The sequence below is a fragment of the Monodon monoceros genome, unplaced genomic scaffold, assembly GCF_005190385.1.
Source record: "Monodon monoceros isolate NGI ecotype Baffin Bay Population unplaced genomic scaffold, NGI_Narwhal_1 Super_Scaffold_12, whole genome shotgun sequence".
Taxonomy (NCBI): domain Eukaryota; kingdom Metazoa; phylum Chordata; class Mammalia; order Artiodactyla; family Monodontidae; genus Monodon; species Monodon monoceros.
Window position 1 is genome coordinate 136,889,666 of NW_021703768.1, and position 22,758 is coordinate 136,912,423.

The window sequence follows — 22,758 nt, forward strand, 5'->3', positions numbered from 1 at the left end:
CAGGAAGCCAGGTTCAGGATATGAGAACAGTCAGTCTGAGTTGGATTCACTGGGCTGCAACTATCAAACAAATACAACATGAGTCTTCTGGAAATGCTTCAGGGAAGGCCTTTGGATGTATTTACGCCTCTGGCTTCTTAGGTTCACATCAGGTTTCACAAAGTGCTCTCTAGCCTTCACTAAAAATGCTAAGAAAGCCACAAATGTGGCATTTTCACTTAACCAGGATCAAGTATAAAATGAGGCCCAGCCAAGAAGAGACGGTTTTTGTAGGATGACAGCAGTGTTGGCACCTCTCCTGAGCCTAAAGGAAAACCTAGTGAACAAGTTTGTATCCCCTCCCACTACCTTCCCTCCAGGAAATTTGCCATAGAAAAATTTTTAATATACAACATGCACTGAAACTGCGTTTTGGCTCTAATGGGCAATTTCAAAGCAAGAAATAAATGAGCATTAGAACCATCAGAGAAGGTGGCCATGACTCTCAGAAAGGTAAATATTATACAGTGTGAGTTTTTGAGCAGAGCCTTATCCAACACTCAGGGTCCTGAGGGACTTAGGAATCATTTAGTTTTTAAGAAAATGATTCACCTTTACGAACCCATAACGCCAATCAGTTTTCTTATAATTGCTCCTTGCTGTTCGTTGAGCTTCAAGCTGAGCTTGGGCCAGCACATTCCTAAACTTCACAGCTGTGCTTACCATGTGGTCAGAGGGGTGAGCAGCTCTTGGGCTCTGAGCTCATTTAATTACGAAGTCAGCTCAATACAGGTGAGGGATGGAAGCCAGTGCATTCAATTGACGGGGGTTTCACATATTATTTATATTGATGTCTTTTCAACGTTACAGAGCAAAAATCCAATAAGGCATTGTGTCTACTCCTAAAATATTTCTCCCCAAATTCTCTGTATTTAAAACTCTAAATTCCAAAGGTACCTGTTGATTCATGTGGAAGTCTTGATCACTGCCAGCCTAATATAGATAGTCTACCCACACTCTACCCTTTAGGCCAGCAGGTACTATGTAAACGTACACACTTAATAAACTGCTTCACTTTGCACACCATGGCAGAGACAGCCTAATGGTGTGTTCAGGAAAATGAACCAAGCAGGGAGATTTTCACCAGTGAGATTGGCAGACACTAATTTGATAACACTGAATTTTGCTTCTTTTGGGTTTGCCCACTTAGGAATAATAAAATAATGGATTCCTTTGCAATTAAGAAAAGGAATTTCTTATACGTCTTCAATTCTAATGTGCTTGACGTTCCTTTCATATTTCAGCATTTTTGAAATCAGGATATATCTACCAAGAGATGAGTACACTCAATGTAGAATTTTATTATTCTTATTAATGTAATGGTGAATCTTACAACTGATGGTATTTAAGAGAAGAAAATCATCATTTGCCATTGACAAATGGCATTGACATCTTATAAAATAGATATCCTGCATTGCTGTCATACTTGCTCAAAGGCTGACCTGCAGTGTATACAATAATTCTAATGCTCCTTAAGTTTTAAGTTCTTTTTTCTTTTAGTCCATTCACTTTACATTAGAAAAAATGTCCATATAACGTGTAAGCTGCACAAGATGTCACCACGAATGTAAACCAAGTGTAAGAAAACTCTCATCCTGAAAGTTGAAATGCGTACATTTCCTATAAAACCGTATCAAAAAACTTTAAATTTTATATCTTCTATGTTGTAGCTATTCAACTTCTATGGATTTGTTTATATATTAGTGTTATCAGACTTTTCTGAGATGGTGGAAATGTTCTGTATATTTTCACTGTCTAATGTGGCATAAACATACGGCTACTGAGCATATGTTACATGCCTGGACTGACTGTGGAACTGAAGTTTTAGTTTAATATTAATTGACTTACACTTAACATTATGTATTATATTGAATAGAAGAGCCATATATCTATACACACGCATATATAATCATAATTGCATTTAACAATATAGCTTTGATCGTACACAAATTATAACATTATTAAAAAAAGCAACTAGTAGAATTATGTTCTACAATAGAGAACAGATTAAATAAATTATGGTCCAGCTATATAAGCAATACTAGACACTACAAATTATAAGAGAATATTTCAGAAAATAAGGTATTTGTGATATGCTTTTAAATTTTAAAAATGAGGTTGAGATGAATGCTTCTCCTTCTCACCTCTGCTCAAACAAAAGACCAGCTCTTGGTGGAAGGGATGTCCGTGCCAAAAGACGAAGCTGTGGGCACATTCCACCTCATCCAAGCTGTGAAACTTGGCAATGCAAAGGCCCAGAGCATCTTGAGAACAGCTGGAACAGCGTTGGGTCTTGGGGTTCTGAACATCCTCCACACTATGAATCCTTCCCTTGTGATCCTCTCTGGAGTCCTAGCCAGTCACTATATCCACACTGTCAAAGACGTCATCTGCCAGCAAGCCTTGTCCTTGGTTCAGGACGTGGACGTGGTGGTTTCGGATTTGGTGGAACCCGCCCTGCTCGGCGCCGCCAGCATGGTTCTGGACTACACGACTCGCAGGATCTACTAGTTCTCCGAAGAGTGGACGTGGACCAAGATTCAAGAGCTCCTTGGTGGAATCAGGCCAGCTGAGAAGCCACTAGGACTTACAGCCTCTGGAAGATTAACCATCCCAGAAGGATCGTTGCTACTGACAAGCAGACACCTCTCCCTTCAATAGCTTTTCATACTATGTTGAATATGACCCTGGAGTGTTGATTAAGGCAGTGTTTGTTGTGTGTCATACCTAGAGCCCACATCTGTGAATCTGGATTCTGGCTAAATAAGATTCCACGCTCGCATTGGTGTCAAGATAACAAAGGCCAAGGTTCTTGCTATTAATTTCAACCTGGAAGAAATACTGATAGCCACCATTTATTAAGTGCCTACTGTGTGCCAGGCTCTGAACCTGGTGCTTCATATGCATTATTCTAAATTCTCACAACCAGTAAGGTATGTGTTTTAATTCCCATTTTATAGAACCCCAAACTAAGTCAAGTAGTGTACCTAAAGCCACATGGCTAATGAGTCTTAAAGACAGGGTTTGACCCGGGTCCCTCTGTGTTTTTTCTGCTAAGCCACACAAACCTCTCTTCATATCAAAAACTTCCAAAGTGAAAATATATTCTAATTTATTCCAGGCTACCAAGAGCTTTCACAAGAATATCTCATTAGCAAATGAATCAATTCATCCTTGACACTATCTCTCAGTGATGAATTTAATAAAATATTCCTGTATGCTGTGGAAATTTTGCCAGTACAGTATTTGGTCTAGTGACAGGTTTTTATGGGTACTTTTAGATGACCTAAAAAAGGACATGCATATGTTTTTCAGATTGTTTATTATTTTAGGAAAACCTGAAGGCTTCTACAACATTATTTCAGTGTTCACATATAAAATGAAGGAATCAAGTTTGCATTTGAATTACTTCCTTCCTGGTGGGTTAATGTGAAAAGATAGGTTGGCTGATTCTTAGAACTCTGTCAGCTCTGAAATAATCTCCAGGTCCTGGTTGATTCCTGGGAAGGAAGCTAGTTGGCTTGGCCATCAGTGTCTGGGGTGGGTCGGTATACCGTGAAGGGGCATCAGCTGTTCTTTGACAAAACCTACAACCACTGTATACACCAGACAGTTGCACTGCTACCAAGTTTCATACAAAATATTTGGAAGGATGGTATTGAATCTAAAACCAAATCTTAGTTTTTATTAAATTCATGGAAAGGCTAATATATTCCAATATAATTATTACATATAGCTAAATGATCACATCTTAATTTATTTTAATGTAAATATTTTTATGCTACTGTTCTGAGACAAATTCTAAAAAAATAAATGTATTTCTTTGTGGAAAAAAAAATGAGGTTGAAAATTGTATAGGCAGTTAAAAATTACATATGTGTATTAAAAAGAAGAGTTCCAGTTTAAGATGACATATATACCTTTCCTGTCTTACTTGAATCTCATAAATAACTATAAAAGGAAGGAAGAGTTAAAATCCATAATAGCCCTACAAAATAGGAAAGTATGCCATCAATGGGCCAGTAATTTTGAAAAATGTACAGAAGTTTGGATGTAGGTGAGGTTACACAGATAAAGAAAACCAAATGGAGAAAGAAGTTTTACATGGGGGCATGCAACGGAGGGAGCCCTTCTCCTCACTAGCATACTAGAGCCATGACTTCACAGTGTGGTCCTCAAACCTGCAGCATTAGTGTGACCAAGGCATTGTGAGAAATGCAAATTCTCAGGCCTCATCCCAGACCCACTAATGTAGAAACCCCAGGGATGGGACCCAACACTCTTGTGTTTTAACAAGCCCTCCAGGAGCTTCTCATGCCACTCAAGTCTGAGAACCAGGCCCCTAGAGCACGCTTTCTCAACTTTGGCTGTTCATTGTCATCACTCAGGGAGCTTTTAAAATTACTGATTCAGTAGGTCTGTGGTGTGACCCATTCATTTGGACTTTTAAAAACTTCTCAGGTGATTTCATGGTGCAGCAAGGGTGAGAACCTATGTACTGGAGAATTTGCAAACTCAGTTAGGAAACCCAGAGTGGGAACCACATGGACCCACTAGACCAGTCTTCATCTTTCTCCTACAACTGGCTCTGGTGACTGCACTCAAGATAATGTTGGAAGAAGGCTCCCTACACAAAGTGGCGGATGCCTGGATTCCTAGTTTAGATACTGGGCTGAAGAGAGGACCAGAACAGAGCCCCGGATAGCCATAGGCACCTCTATAAATGGAGGGGAAAAAAGCTAGGTGGTAGTACTACCAGTTCCTTCGAGGAGTGAAAGAGTGAAATAATCTAAACTGCTTAAGCCTCAGATGAGTCTTGGTTAGCTGTGAAAGGTCCTAGCATACTGTACGAAAGAGAGAGGTCGTCTTTACCCTGTAGCACAGGGAACTCGGCTCAATATTCTGTTACAACCTAACTGGGAAAAGAATTTGAAAAAGGATACAGGTATATGTATAACTGAATCACTTCGCTGTACACCTGAAACTAACACAACATTGTTAATAAACTATACTCCAATATAAAATAAAAAGTTAAAAAACAAAGAGAGAGGTTGTCTGATCAGCATGCCCAATTCTCCTCTTGCCCTGCACTTCTCAGCGAAGAAGCTGGCTATGCAAACAATCATATAACAGTGCTGGGGAAACTCGCATCAGGTCAGAAAACCTCTCAGTAACCTGAGCTGATCAAACTAGCTGTTTATTTACAAATATAAACAGACTACCAAGATCAGCAGATGTATAAGGGAAACCATCAGCATGAAAAAGATCAAGATAAACAAACATACATCATCACAAAAGGAAATAGATGAAGAAAGCAGAAGCAAACTTGTAAAACAGCTTAAACTGATATCATTTAAATTAAAAAGAACATTCCAAAAGAGAACAAATGACTATGGAAAACTAGTAGTCAAAGCGTAAGGAAGAGGTCTTATAAGTTGAAAACATGATTGCCAAATATAATATTCACTAGTAATAATGTCTTTAGAATAAAAGAAATATTACAAAGTTGAGAGAAAAATATCTAAGAATTTTAGTTCAGAGCCGTGAGGGATCCAAGATCAACCTACTGGGATCCCAGGAGGAAAATAATAGAGACTACAGAAAGAGAAAATGAAAAATGTAAAAAATATTTCTTTTTGCTCTGGGGGAAAAAAACTGTAGAGTTCACTATTTTCACTTTTCATACTCAACATCAAGATGCACCCTTTAGTGTGGAGAAAAGGGAACCCTTCTACACTGTTGGTGGGAATGTAAATTGGTGTAGCCACTACGGAAAACAGTATGGAGGGTCCAAAAAACTGAAAACAGGGTTGCCACATGATCCAGCTATCCCACTCCTGGTCATATAACTGGAAAAAACTATAATTCAAAAGGATACACGCACCCCTATAGCAGCACTATTTACAATAGCCAGGACATGGATACAACCTAAATGTGTATTGACACATGAATGGATAAAGAAGATCTGGTACATATATATAATGGAATATTACTCAGCCATAAAGAAGAATGAAATAATGCCATTTGCAGCAACATATGTGGACCTAGAGATTATCATACTGAATGAAGTAAGTCAGACAGAGAAAGACAAATACCATAGGATATCACCACTTATATGTGGAATCTAAAATATAACACAAATAAACTTATGTATGAAACAGAAACACATTCACAGACAGAGAGAACAGACCTGTGGTTGCCAAGGCGGGAGAGGTGGGGGAGGGATGGATTCGGAGTTTGGGATTAGCAGAGGCAAACTATTATACATAGAATGGATAAACAACAAGGTCCTACTGTATAGTATGGGGAGCTATATTCAATATCCTGTAATAAACCATAATGGAAAAGAATATGAAAAAGAATATATATATATATATACACATACGTATAACTGAATCACTTTGCTGCAGAGCAGAAATTAATACAACACTGTAAATCAACTATACTTCAATAAAATAAATTTGAAAAAAAGGTGCACCCTGGATATCCAAGTCACTACTCTACTTTCTAACAGTGGAAGAATTGAAAGGGCGGAAGTCAGGAGGAATTGAAAGGGCCGAAGTCAAAAGTCCAGAGATACACGGAGGTCACAAATAATATCTGCGTGAGGTGCCAGATATTCTAAACACACATCCCGGTACTTGTCTATGGTCACATGGGACTAATAATTGTTAAACGAAGATCACATCTAACAAGGTATCTCCACACCACAAGGAATGGAAGACAAACCTCCTACTTCCACAGTACTAGATAAACTTCAAGAAAATATCAAAACAGGTCAGGGGCTCGAATTAAATTTGTATACCATGACACCATGGAGCATTTGCAATGCATTTGCTTTCCCCTTGATAAATAATTATGTCGAAGCCTCACTTGAATGTCACAAGAATATTTTTCTTATTTGAAATAATATGAAGATCACCTGAAATATCTGGTAGCTTCATTATTTACCACCCCCCCTACAGACACAGACACATGCACACATACATTTTCTTCTGTTCTGATACTTCTTAAAGCATTAAGGAGACTGATCAAAAACCTCAAGGGGGTTCTAAGATTATTTAGAAAGATGGGAAAACGTGGGGGCCTTAGACTGATTCCTCACAGACGCAACTGTAAAATGTATTCCTGTGAGGAAAGCCTAAGAAAAGGAAGACTGCCAGCGACATGGCAACAGACTATCAGCAAAACACACACACCATTCTACTTAAAATCTTAGCAGGGATATGATTTTCATCTTTCCTAAATAGCACTGCTCCCAGAGGTATATGCATATGGGAGCTGCATCCTCACATAATCCAGTGATTTCCTAAATGTCCTTTAACTAAAGTCCTACATATTTTTGCTGATGCCAAGTAAATATCAACCCAGAGCTCCCTAGAAATTATATAATCCCACCACTTGCCCAATGCAAGAATTCCTTCTTTCCTAGAAAATGGTTTTACAGCACACAGCAACCTACTGGATATTTTTTACCAGGTGCAACTGCTACGAACTTTTCTTTCTTTCCTTCTTTTTTTAAAAATATATTCCAGTAAAAAATTGCCTTTTGGCATCTTTTACCATTAATCTAGTTTTGCCCTTAGGGCAGACATAGTGTGCTCTTTTAAGAGGAAAGTTTGTAGTGATTTAAAAATAGCTATCCTGTTTAAACACTGCCATCCTCCCTCTCCTAGCTTCCCTTCCTCAAGGGAAATATGCCCCTCCTCTACTTTCTTCTACTGGTTCTTCATACTCCGTGGTTTATGTGTCACTCATATCTTAGTTTTCTGATCGCTAAATATCCCTTTTAAAAATGTTGTGCCTCTAACTGAGCACAATATTCCAGGTATAATTTAATAATGATAATAATTATGCTATAATGAGAACAGCTGCTACTGATGGAAATATCAGTACCAAGCATTGTACAAAGATCTCTGTCTTGATTAGCTCATTACCTACAAGGTATCAAAATATTGTACAGATGAGAAACCACAGCCTGAAGAAGCTAAGTGACCTGTTTTGTGAGCTGGAGGAACCCATACCAGACGGCATCTGTATTCAATGCATGTCTTCTCATCCACCATCCCCCATGAGCTCAAAACCCTATCTGATCACAACTTCCTCTGTGAAAGGTATTTTTAACCTACTGACATACTATAAAGTGTCACTAATTTTCACTTTGGCAGTGGATAAACACAATGCTCTCTTTTTGTTTTCTAAGTTCTTAAAATTCTGTATGTATATCTACTGAAATATTGACCAGCACATAGCATAACCTGGATCCAAAATATTCGCCCTCCGTATATGCAGAGAAAACCATAATCCAAAAGGATACATGCTTCCCAATCTTCATTGCAGCACTATTTACAATAACCAGGACATGGAAGCAACCTAAGTGTCCAAAGACGGAGGAATGGATAAAGAAGATGTGGTACATATATACAATGGAATATTACTCAGCCATAAAAAAGAATGAAATAATATCATTTGCAGTAACACGGATGGACCTAGAGACTATCATACTAAGTGAACTAAGCCAGACAGAAAGACAAATATCATATGATATCACTCATATGTGGAATCTAATTTTTTTAAAAAGATACAAATGAACTTATTTACAAAACAGACTTACAGATATCGAAAACAAACTTATGGTTACCAGAGGGGAAACATGGGGGCACGGGGTAAATCAGGAGCTTGGGATGAACATACACACACTAGTATATATAAGATAGATAACCAACAAAGACCTACTGTACAGCACAGGGAACGCTACTCAATATTCTGTGATAACCTATATGAGAAAAGAATCTAAAAAAGAATGGATATATGTATAACTGAATCACTTTGCTGTACATCTGAAACTAACACAGTGCTGTAAATCAACTATACTCCAATAAAATTAAAATATTAAAAAAATAATAAAAGGATCAAAACCAGCTTAAAATAATACATTCACCCTGTGCCATAGTAAATTTGGATTCACTATCCAAGCTGCTTAAATGTATCCATCTACATTGACTTCTTTAATAAGAATTATTTAGAATGAATCGGTTGAAAAGAAGAGTTTTTATTCCAACAATATCCTAATAGGAAGATGTTTTTACATGATATTCAATTGGAATTTAATAAGGTGACAACAAGCACATTTATATTTTCTGCTTCCTAAAGCATGGTGAATATCGCTAGGAAGAAGAGATGCCTGTTCCAACACCCTCACAGGGACCTTTTCATATTTGACCACAGAGGCTTTAGATGTTGAGCAGGTGATGACTCTTTTCTCTGGACCTGCTTAAATGTTAACAAAATCATAAACGGATTATATTTAAAAATGAACTATCCTTTCACTTCATCTAAGTACAGATGTCAAAGAACAATTAAATCTCCCTCTTTGGACTCTGAAGCTAGTTTCTAATTCTTTTCCTTTTGGAAGAAGTAAAAGAAATTAATTTGCACTTTATACTGTAGGCACAGCTGGCTGAGACAATCTATGAGGAAGTAGATAGCCCTACAGACAATGAAATTTGCTTGGAAAATAAAATCAAGGGCCAGATGAAGATCTACAAAGGTTGACAAGAGCAATGCTGTGCTTTGGGTCTCTTCTTGGCTGGATTTACTACATCTCAAAATTAGGGAAGATCTGTGGCAGTGTGGGACTTTTTATATATAAAAATAAAAAATTAATGTTATAAAAATAATTATTAATTACTGAAGTTACTGTTTATTTAGATGTCTACCACGTACCAAGCAAAGTGCTACATTCTTTATCTCTATTAGTTTTTTAATCCTCATAAGAACTTCAGGTGGTAGATATTATTATCCCCATTTTATCTATGAGGAAACCAAGGCTCAGCTAAGTAGGGTGACATTCTCCATGTCATTCTGGTAGTCAGTGACTATGACAGGCCAGCAAGAACTGGTTTCTGATGCTGCCACAAAGGGCAGTAGTAGAATTTTTTTTTTAAGAACCTAAAAGGAGATGCCTGACTGGCTGTCTCGGTAAACACTTGGCATAGTCCTGTGAAGCTGTCTATGAAAGAGCTGCTGAGAAATTTCTACACTCTCTAATTCACTGTGGATCGCACTAAGGCTGAGATTGACCAACAAATCAACACCACTCAGAAACAGAGCACTGATCTTATTCTCTGGGATGCTGACACTGTCCAGTCCAAATCACCCAGAGACAGGCTGAAATAAAAACACATAAATAAATGAGAAAAAAAGGAACCTTTGCGTTTTGGCAATGTGAGCAGACTGTCAATGGATCCAGTTGAGAAGATTCCATACTTCCTTTCAGACAAGCAGCTCACATGTCCCAATTTGAGGACTTGGATATGGGGATGAAGACTGTATAAGACAGCCTTACCCTTCTGAGGATATTGAGAAGCTGGTATTGAGAAGCTTAACTGGCTCAGCATACAACAGAGGAGCCCCCTAATTATTACCCTTTTAAAGATATGTAATACTTCCCTCACCCTTTTTCCAGCACTTTTCATTCCCGAATGAAACATACTAAGTGGCCTTGTAGTATAATGGAATGTTGTGTCTCTGTAACATAATTTGAACTGTATATATTTTTTAAAAGAGATGTCTTTGATTTGTCCTAATACTCTTAAATTATATTTGGCAGCATCATACTTTCCAAAGCATCAGCACACCTGGGACAATTTATTGTTTCTTTATTAGAATTCATCTTATTCCTAAACAGCAAAGTTCAAAAGGACTTTATTTATATAGGCTAGCTTGTAACTTTGTCATCATTTGGTGCTTTTAGGGTGACATTTCTCTAGAAATATAGGTGAGTATTCCAGTATACCTTTTCCAAACTGGCTGAAAGATTCAGAGAAACATATAGACATATACATATAAATTATGTGGATAAAGTATGATGTAGCTGACCACACAGGTAACAGAAGCATGTAGGTATAAAGTAAGGAGAACTAGTTCTAAGTGAAAAGACTGGAAATACCTGGAGATGGATTTCTCCTTTTTATTTTGGCAATTAGGTTTCATTGCCTACATGGTGGTAAATATTATCAGGGCCTCATTTAGTTCAGCAAATCCCATTAATTCTACAGAGCTTCTCCATCCCTCTAAATTTAAGAAAAGTTATAAAGTAAGCATAGTCCATACTGGCCTTCTAGATTCCTCAGCACTTTATTTCAAGGTTTGCTCTAATCTTACTTTAAGATCTTAAAGAACTAAATATTTAATCCTGGTAGCACTTTTCACTAATGCAATTTTTACATTCATATATGTGTTTATTTAAATAATATCTATCTTTCTCATAATAAAGGAGGGCAGAGATACTATTATTTTTTTGTTCACCATTATGTCTCTAGAGTTTATTACAATACCTGGTATATAATTAGTGCTCAATTAATATTTAATGAATAAATAAATTCTTGAATGAATGAAAGCATGAATGAATTAACAATAAACTCAATCCTAGTATTCCCCTACTCTAAGCTTCCCAGAATCAAGTTATATTATCCTGGAATGGAACCAATATATTAATTGTTGATATGGAGACAAGATGATAGTGATTTAGTAATGCAACTATTAGGCTCATTTGCATTTGAGAGAGGTAGGAAGAGAAATAAAGAGGGGAAGGAGGGAAGAGAAGAAGGAAGTAAGGAGAAGTGGGGAAGGGAGAGGGAGCAGGAGAATGGATGAATGCCTAGAGTTTGCTTAACAGAAAGAAATGATAAATAAGGTGAAATGTCAGGCATCAACTTCAAAGCTAGTTGTTTAAGGGATAGGATCCTAAACTTACTTCAATATAATTAGTTAACTATGTACTTATAATAATATCATGTATGTTACTAATATAACACCATGTTTTATTCTCTATAACAATGATTCACTGTCTGACTAAATATGAATAAACTCCAATTTTTCATAAGGATAGGCTATTTGTTCAATTTTTAGAATACAGATCTTCTGGTTAATCCGGTCCCTACAAAATCAGGGGCTTTACTAAGATAAATCAGCTAACAATTACCACATCAGTATAGAGAAATTGTGCCAACCAGTAGCTGCATAATCTGGGGCAAATCACTTTACTTCTTTGAGTCTGTTTCTCTAGCTGTAAGACAGAAATATTAATACCTACCTTATAGATTTTAAACTAAAATGCCCACAGGAGACAAAGAAGGTCATTATATAATGATAAAGGGGTCAATTTATCAAGATATAACAATTGTAAATATATATGCAACATTAGAGCACCTTAATATATAAAGCAAACACTAATAGAACTAAAAGGAGAAATAAACAGGAATACAATAATAGTTGGGGACTTTAATACTCCACTCTTAACAATGGTTAGAGCATCCAGACCAAGAATCAATAAGGAAACAGTAGATTTGAACAATGCTGTAGAACAAATGGACCTAAGAGACATACAGAACATTCCACCTGACAGCAACAGAATATACATTCTTCTCAAGCACGCACAGAACATTTTCTAGTATATATTATATGCTAGGTCACAAAACAAGTCTCAAAAAATTCAAGAAGATAGAAATTATATCAAGTATCTTTTCCTGCCACAATGGTATGAAACTGGAAATCAATAATGGGAGGAAAGCTGGAAAATGCACACATATATGAAATAAAACAGCACAATCCTGAACAATCAATGGATAAAAGAATACATCAAAAGCGAAAAAAAATTTTTTTGAGACAAATGAAACTGAAACACAACATAACAAAACTTATGGAATGCAACAAAAACTGTTCCAAGAGGATGTTCATAGCTGTAAACTCATGTATCAAGAAAAACATAAAGTTCTCAAATAAACAACCTAACATACCTTGAGGAACTAGGAAAAGAAGAAAAAGCTAGGCCCAAAGTTGGCAGAAAGAGGAAATTATAAAGATTAGATCAGAAATAAATAAAATAGAAAACAGGATACCAATGAAAATAAAACAATCATAGAAGATCAAGAAGATTAAGAGTTGGGTATTTGAAAAGATAAACAAAACTGACAAACCTTTAGCTAGACTAAACAAGAAAAAAAAAGGGCACAAATAAATAGAATTATTAGTGGAAGAGGAGACATTCTATTCCAGCTGATACCACAGAAATACAAAGGGTCCTGAGACTACTAGGAACAGTTGTACGCCAATAAATTAAACAATCTAGAAGAAATGGATAAATTACTAGAAACATACAATTTACTAAGACTGAGTCATGAAGACAAAGAAAATATGAACAAAACAATTATAAGTAAGAGATAAGTAAAAAGATTTAATCAGTAATGAAAAACTTCCCAAAAAAGAAAAGACCAGAACCAAATGTTTTCACTGGTGAATTTTACCAAGCATTCAAAGAAGAATTAATGCCAATTATTCTTAAACTATTCAAAAAAAATTAAAGAGAAAGGAACACTCCCAAACTCACTTTACAAGGCCAGGATTACCCTGACACCAAAGTCAGATAAGGATACTGCAAGAAAAGAAAACTACAGGCTAATATCCTTGATACATATAGATGCAAAAATCCTCAACAAAATACTAGCGAACCAAATTCAACAGCACATTGGAAAAATCATACACCACAAGCAAGTGCGATTCAGCTCTGAAATGCAAGGATGATTCAGCATATGCAAATCAAAATGAAAGGTAAAAATAATACAATTAACTCAATAGATGCAGAAAAAGCATTTGAAAAAATCAACACTTTTTCATGATAAAAATCCCTGACAAATTACGTAAGAAGGAATGTACCTCAACATAATAAAGGCCATTATATAACAAGCCCACAGCTCATATCATACTCAATGAGGAGAGGCCGAAAGCTTTTCCTCTCAGATCAGAAAAAGGGGGGCCCACTCACAACTCCTATTCAACACAGTACTAAAAGTCCTAGCCATAGCAATCAAGCAAGAAAAAAAGAAATAAAATATATCCAAATTAGAAAGAAAGAAGTAAAACTGTCTCTGTTGGCAGGTGATATGATCTTGCATATAGAAAACCCTAAAGACTGCCAAAAAGCTGCTAGAACAAACTAATTCAATAAAGTTGCAGTATACAAAATTAACATATAAAAATCAGTTATAATTTTATACACTAACAATAAACTATCTGAAAATGAAATTAAGAAAACAATCCTCTTCACAGGAGCATCAAAATCAATACAATACTTAGAGATAAGGAATGCTTGATCAAGGAGGTTAAAGATCTGTACAATGAAATCTATAAAAACATTGATGAAAGAAACTAAAGAAGATGCAAATAAATGGAAAGATATCCCATGTTCATGAATCAGAAGAATTAATATTGTTAAAATATCCACCACCCAAAGCCATCTATAGATTCAATGCAATACTTACCAAAATTCCAATGGCAGTTTTTACAGAAATTGAACAAACAATCATAAAATTTGTATGGAACAAAAGATTCTGAATAGCTAAGGCAATATGAAACAAGAATAATAAAGCTGGAGGTATCACACTCCTGATTTTAAACTATCCTACAAAACTATAGTAATCAAAGCAGCATGGGTCTGCTGTAAAAACAGGCACATAGACCAATGAAGCAGAACTGAGAGTCCAGAAATAAACCCTCACATATATGGCCAACTAATATTTGACAAGGGAGTCAAGAATGCTCAATGGAGAAATGATAGTCTCATTCAATCAATGGTGTTGGGAAAACTGGATAACCACATGCAAAAGAATTTGCATCAGGGAAATGCAAATCAGAACCACAATGAACAACCACCTCACACCTGTTAGAATGGCTATCATAAAAAAGACAACAGATAAGTGCTTGCTAGCTAGGACGTGAAAAACAGGGAATCTTGTACACTGTTGATAAGAATGTAAATTAGTACAGTCACTATGGAAAACAGTATGGAAGTTTCTCAAAAAATTAAAACCAGAACTACCATATGATCCAGCAATCCTGCTTCTGGGTACATATCCAAAAGAAATTAAATCACTAGCACTAAGAAGTTCCTGTACAACCATGTTCATTGCAACATTCTTTTTTTTTAAACTTTTTATTTTATATTGTAGTATAGCCAACGAACAACGTTGTGACAGCTTCAGGTGCACAGCAAAGTGACTCAGCATACATATACATGTATCCATTCTCCTCCAAACTCCCCTCCCATCCAGGCTGCCACATGACATTGAGCAGAGTTCCCTGGGCTATACAGTAGGCCCTGGTTTGTTATCCATTTTGAATATAGCACTGTGTACATGTCCATCCCAAACTCCCTAACTATCCCTTCCTCCCACCCTTCTGCCCGGTAATCATAAGTTCGTTCTCTAAGTCTATGAGTCTGTTTCTGTTTTGTAAATAAGTTCATTTGTATCATTTTTTTTTAGATTCCATACATAATGGATATCATACAATATTTCTCTTTCTCTGTCTGACTTACTTCACTCAGTATGACAATCTCTAAGTCCGTCCATGTTGCTGCAAATGGCATTATTTCATTCTTTTTAATGGCTGAGTTATATTCCATTGTATACATGTACAACATCTTCTTTATCCACTCCTCTGTCGATGGACATTTAGGTTGCTTCCATGTCTTGGCTATTGTAAACAGTGCTGCAATGAACACTGGGGTGTGTGCATCCTTTCGGACCATGTTTTTCTCCAGATACATGCCCAGAAGTGGGATTGCAGGGTCATATGGTAGCTCTATTTTTAGTTTTTTAAGGAAACTCCATACTGTTCTCCATAGTGGCTTTACCAATTTACATTCTCACCAACAGTGTAGGAAGGTTCCCTTCGCTCCACACCCTCTCCAGCATTTATTGTTTAGAGATTTTTTCACGATAGCTGTTTTGACTGGTGTGAGGTGATATATCTCATTGTAGTTTTGACTTGCATTTCTCTAATAATTAGCGATATTAAACATCTTTTCATGTGCCTCTTGCCCATCTGTATGTCTTTTTTGGAGAAATGTCTATTTAGGTCTTCCGCACATTTTTTGATTGGCTTGTTTGTTTTGATGATATTAAGCCTCATGAGCTGTTGGTAAATTTTGGAGACTAATCCCTTGTCGGTCAAAAAATATTTGCAAATATTTTCTCCCAATCTGCCGGTTGTCTTTTTGTTTTGTTTATGGTTGCCTTTGCTGTTCAAAAACTTTTGAGTTTAATTAGGTCTCATTTGTTTATTTTTATTTCCATTATTCTGGGAGATGGATTGAAAAAGATATTGCTGCGATTTATGTCAGAGAGTGTTCTGCTTATGTTTTCCTCTAGGAGTTTTATAGTGTCCAGTCACACATTTAGGTCTTTAATCTATTTTGAGCTTATTTTTGTGTAAAAGAGTGATCTAATTTCATTTTTTTACATGTAGCTGTCCAGTTTTTCCCGCACCATTTGTTGAAGAGACTGTCTTTCCACTATTGTGTAGTCTTGCCTCCTTTGTCGTAGATTAACTGATGCAGCATTCTTTATAATAGTCAAGATGTAGAGGCAACCTAGGTGTCTGTTGATGGATGAATGGATAAAGAAGATGTGATACACACACACACATAAACACAGAGAATGGAATATTATTCTTCTATAAAAAAGAAATCCTTGTGACAACATGGATGAACCATGAGGGCATTAGGTTAAGTGAAATAAGTCAGAGAGAGGAAGACCAGCTCTGTATGATCTTACTTATATGTGGAATCTAAAAAAATACTGAACTCACAGAAACACTTAAAGGGTACAAACTTTCATTCATAAGGTGAATAAGATCTGAGTATCTAATCTACAGAATGGTGACTACAGTTAACAATACTGTACAATATACTTAAAGTTTCTAATAGAGTAAATCTTAGAAGTTCTTAATACACACACACACACACACACACACACACACACACACGGTAACTATGTGAAGTGATGAATGTGTTAACTAACCATACTGTGGTAATCATTTTGCAATACATACACATAACAAATCATCACACTGTACATCTTAAACTCACACAATGACATGTCAATTATATCTCAGAAAAGCTGGAAAAATCTATATCATTTACCAGGGTAATTGTGAATTGAAATGAGATATGTAAAAGCCCCTTTATAAAACTTAAACTTTCTAAAAGTCTAAGGAGTTATCATGTTTCTTTTTTTTAATTAATTAATTTATTTATTTTTGGTTACGTTGGGTCTTTGTTGCTGCACGAGGGCTTTCTCTAGCTGTGGTGAGCAGGGGTTACTCTTCGTTGCTGTGCACGGGCTTCTCATTGAGGTGGCTTCTCTTGTTGCAGAGCATAGGCTCTAGGCGCGTGGGCTTCAGTAGTTGTGGCACGCGGGTTTCAGTAGTTGTGGCACATGGGCTTATTTGCCCCGCGGCATGTGGGATCTTCCGGACCAGGGCTCCAACCCGTGTCTCCTGCATTGGCAGGCAGATTCTTAACCACTGCGTCACCAGGGAAGTCCAGGAGTTATCATGTTAATTTTTAAATATTCATGTCAAAAAGAATATTCATGTCAGAATTATACTTTAATTACATGGAACACTTGGATGCTGCCTGTGTCCTTAGGCATCATCGGTTCTTCAAAATGAAAAGGCCTCGTTTACTACTATGAGGGTTGTGAAAGGCGCAAGTGACATTACATCAGTGCAGGTGCTTTAACCATGTACAATTATGATTATTTAAAATTCCAGTCAAATTCTACCACAAAAAAATGCTCTTACCACAAAAATTCATTTGTAGTACACAGCAACATACTTTTTTCAAAATATCCTTATATCAGCGATTTGAAACAACCAAAGAATTTGAACTTTGAAGAACATTATTCTCTAAACTGTGTTGTGAGTTACAAAAATGCAAAGTTATCCGAGAGATATCTACATAAAAATAATCATCATCAAAATCCCTTGGACCAATTTCATTAAATAGTTCTTTATGGCAAAGATCTAATGTGAAAATAATGATGATTTGGAAATACAAGTATGCAATCCGGTTCTTCAAAAAGTGCATATAAATTTAATTATCCCTCGAAGCTATTTTTTGAAATGGGCAAAAATACCAGCAATGTGTCATAAATGCAGTATTTCTGCTCAGAGCAGTGATTTAGAGTTTCATGGCTCGCCAAGGCTAGAGTTCCTCCCAAAGACTGAGAGTATCCACAAAGCAGTCAAGCTAGTCATTATCTAGAATGCTGGATATAAAATCATCAGCTTCCAATTGTTTGATAGGATTAAATAGGAAAACATTGCAAAGAACTGAGAGAGAAAAAAGATTTGAAATCCTACTCCACCTCAAACGACCTCTCTGTGTGACCTCTGAAATGGAAATGGGTTATGAAATAAACGCTTTAGCCCAATCAACAGGGTAGGTGACTGAATCATCAAGAAGGACGCTGAAAATGCGGCCTAGAAAAGCACCAACATTGTAAAACAGGTCAGCACAGGAAAGAGAATAAAAACACACATACACCAATCTTGCTCATCATATGGCCTTCAGCAAGAATATAAAATAAATTTGAAACAATGAAAATAGTCCCTCGAAATAAAAAACATTCCACCAATCCACACTCTGTGAATGTTTTAACTAGTCCAGAGGCCACTTTTACTCTGCAATTAATTGCAGAGATAACATTGGTGAAACGCAAAGGCAATAAGGACATCTCGTGTTATGCTGCCATCTCCACCTATTCTTCCAAGCCTGTTGCAACTAGTTGCACCAATTCCATACAATAAATTCTTGAAATAGCCCTTGGTCTCCTTCCAGACTCTTAGTATCTTCCTTTTATTGCTAGATTACTGCTTCCCTACACGTCCCTCCCAGGGACTTAGGGATGGCACTAAGAGGGTGGCAGCATGACTGAGGGAAGACACTGTGAGCACCTCCCTCCACGAAACTTGGCACACTAGCACAACCTTTGCAGGACTTGTGGTCTGGATGTGAACCAGGGTAGGAGACCTTTGCCCAAAGAGAACCTTAAAGCCAAGTTCAGTCTAACTGGATTGTCAGAAAAACTTACAGCTTTCAATTTCCAAGGTGCAGTTTTGTTCATCCAGTGGGTACCGCCTCAGGTCCATCATGCAGGCAGCTGTGGTTGTGATTCTAGAAGAGAAATATCAATGATACATGCTGTTAGCTGATCCATGACTGAGCTGGAAAAATTAAATCTAAGTCTCAAAGAAGACAGCACTGGGCCTCTAGGAGACTGATTTAGCTTAAGCTCTAACAACAAAAAAAAGAGTGCTACAACTTTGGATAACCATTTTCCTTGATGAGCCTCACGATGCTTTGTAAATTAAACAGAGTGGACTAAATCAGTATTCTCCCAAGATGTGGTCCATTACCTACTTGGTACCCAAATCACCTGGGAACGTTTGTTAAACAGGCAGTTCCCATTCTCCAGAAGGTCTTGGGGGTGGGATGGGGCCATCCCAGGACTCTAGCTTACAAGCATCAAAGGTGATTGAGAAAACCAACATGGATATTACCCTTGCACTCATTTGTTTTCTCCTCCCCTTCTCAAGACCCTAAAATCAAACCTTCCAAGAATCTTGGCTTTGGTCCATCATTTTTGACCTTTCTATACATAGTGCGGTGCTTTGCAAGTGTATTAGTATAACACACAATATGCCTTTCATCTGTCACCTGATTTGCTCTGTCCTGAATCATCTGATATTCTCAAGGTCTGTTGGAGAGCTTCCTCCTATCGGTTGGCAGAGTTATTCATTTAGGACACACTGCACCTTTATTAATTTATCAGGGAGAAATGAATATGTCTCTTTAATGTCTTTATATTTCTCTGTCACCATTTTTCACTAATCTCACTTTTCACTAATTGAAGACCTGCTAGAAAGAGCCAAAAAACATACAGCCCTAAATGATTTATCAATTTGGTTTCTGATCAATAAGGCAGCACAATGCTATGAAAAAGCAGAAGTTTTAAAACACAACAGACATAGGTTTGGATTCTAATTCTGCCTCACTAACTGTGATACACAACCACATGGTTAATATCTCCTAACCAACCTTAGTTTCTTTGTCTGTAAAAAGGGGGCATTCTTAACAACAACAGTAATAACAGCCTAACAGAGTTTCTGTATGAACTAATAGAATAATTTATGTAAAGAATATAAAAGAGTCCCTACACATAATAGGCCCTTCACATCTGCTGAAAAAAACGAAGAGGAGAAACTGATGTTAACTTTGACCAACTTTGGCTTACTCTGCTCCTAGAGGTACTATACTGTGTGTTGGAAACAGAGAAATAAGATGCAGATCCAGCTTGGGAGAAACAATCTATAGCTAGACCTTTTCCATTAGAAGGTCTTGGGCAGAGCTTAGACAAGGAGTCCAGGTAGACTGACTCTCTGAAATTCCTTAGTTAGGTGTGAAACTCCTATTCCTCAGCTGTAGGATGGAAATACCTAAATGACAATGTAAGTAGTTCATGCCTCTTTAGTTTGATTACTTCTTCATTAAGGCTTGTGCTCTGTTAATTTTTGTTTTCCTCTTTAGGGATAAGTGAGCATCCTAGGGGTGATGTTCATCCTGGGTTCCTTGCTCTCCTTCACCAGGAGATGGCTACTCTGCCTCAACTCCTTTCCATCTCCACTGCCTTCCTCAGTGTCTATGGTCCCACTGCCTCACTTCCATGTTACTACAGTATCTTGGTCTCCTAGCCTCTCCATTTACCCCCCTACTAACTATAAATCATACAACAGTCAGATGTTTTAAAACCATAGATCAGATTTTATCCCTCCTCTTTAAAATTTTCAGTGCCTCTTCCAAAAAATCCAGTCTTGGCTATGGCCTATTGTGCCCTGAGTAATCTCACCCTTCTCTCCCAATATTTTCTCATACCAAGTCCTCACTCACTATTCCCAGCCTTTACATTTGTTCTCTCTGCCTAGAACATGTGTTCCCCCTGATACTCACAGAGCATTTTTGTCCGATCCTTTAGCTCAAAAATCAACTCCTCTGAAAGGGCTTTCCTAAGCAGCCCACCCAAAGTGGCTGCCTTAACTAATGCTCCATCTTAGCTGTTTATTTCCTTCAAGGAATTACTACAATCTGAAATTATCTTGCTTATTTCTTTTCTTGTAAGAACTATTTTTCCCAGTAAAATTTAAGCTGTTTAAAGACACAGACTTTCTTCTATTTACTGTAAGGGAATCAAAAAGTATCTGTTGAAAGGATAAATACATGAATTATACAGAGTCAAGCAGCTGGTTTTGCTGTGCATAAATCTTTTATTTGGAGGATTATTTTATTGCATCATTTCTCTTTTTTTAAACTTACAAGGTGTCTTAGGTTTTAGGGATTCTTTTTATATTTTTCACAGTAAGTAAATTTTAATCCACTTAATTAGCATTACATAACTAGTACCAGAGTTTATCTTAGTATCGAACTGATTGCTTTTCCTTTCAATGGGACCGATCAAATACCTATATTTTATAAATTTTAAAAATTATATAAAAATTAACATTCACATTTACTCAGGGTTAAAAAAAGAATTTATTTTGGCTATGTGATCTTGGCTAAATTTTTCACTGGTCCACTGACTTTTTCCAAAGTGTAGATCCAACCTGAATTACCACTAACAGACAGGAAACTGAATTGCGTAGAAGAGAAATATTCAAACGAAATATAATTAGGTGCATAGTGGGCATACCAAATTCTCATGCTATTTATGAAAAACAGCAGACAATCTCCAACTTGAGACACTAGAGAAAATCAACTTCATTTGATAGAATGAACACAAAAGACATGAAAGATACAAGAGCATACATACCATAAAAAAGGAGAGCCATAAATAGATGACTGACTGTGTAAGTGAGGTGAAATTTGCAATTGCTACTACAGGTTGTAGTTTACACTTTCTGCTGATGCATATTCATGGCAACTAACATCTGTGAACACTAGTGCTGTGAGCAAGAAAAATAAATTGACTAATTCTATTGCAGAAGCAATTGAGTTTCTACTCATGTTTTAAAAATGAAGTATTATGAAAGTGTTTTTCTCACATCAACATTCATATTCACACCAATGTTTTACTGTTTTTAATGCTATAGTATACTCTATAAAACTAAAAAATATATATAAATGTTTTCTAGTTGATGTTTATAAGCATTTGTATCTCCTGTTGGATTAAAACAGAAACTGTAGCCAAAATAATCCATTTGGAATCCTGAGCATACAAACCAGGATGAGTGAGCTGAGCTAAGTCACTTACACGCGCCAATAGTAGGTTGCTCCTGAAACCCTGAACTAAAAACTTGCCATCCTGCTTTGCTGTGAGATGATGAAAGTAGGAAAAAATCTGTAACATTAAATATTCTGCATCTTTTGTTATTACTCACTGCTAATGAGTAAATACAGTGATAACTCATTTAGCCAGTCGTTACTTGGTAGTGTGCATATGTATATGTTTGTATACATGAAGAAATGTTGAATACCCACAAACTTATTTTATAAGCAAAGCAGAGCTATAAAATATGATATATAAATATTCAAAAGAGTCATCATGCCATATGTGTATACGAAATTCTTACTAACAACTTTTAGGACAAAGTACTGACGTGTGACAAATCTGCATATTTTCTAGGTGCTTTGTGAGAGCAGGAACAATTTTTTCCTTATTTCTATCTCAAAAATCTTGCCAGGTGTTGACATATGTCAATAACCCAAGATTAAAATAAAAAAAAGTAATAATAACAACATAAAACAAACAAAGACAGCCATGGTCATAAGTATTCCCAAATTGAGGATTCTGAAGTAATTCTCTAGATTAAGTGTCTGAT

The 22,758-nt window shown here is 36.6% G+C and overlaps 1 protein-coding gene across 3 annotated transcripts in view; it reads right to left on the minus strand.

Moving 5' to 3' along the window:
- GABRB2 (gamma-aminobutyric acid type A receptor beta2 subunit) overlaps window positions 1-22,758 on the minus strand; it is a 293,095-nt gene that overhangs the window by 132,517 nt on the left and 137,820 nt on the right. For all 3 annotated transcript variants that reach the window (XM_029215666.1, XM_029215664.1, XM_029215665.1), the window contains exon 5: window positions 18,978-19,060. In XM_029215666.1, coding sequence (XP_029071499.1) covers window positions 18,978-19,060 — 83 coding nt within the window. The remainder of the gene's footprint in view (window positions 1-18,977; window positions 19,061-22,758) is intronic.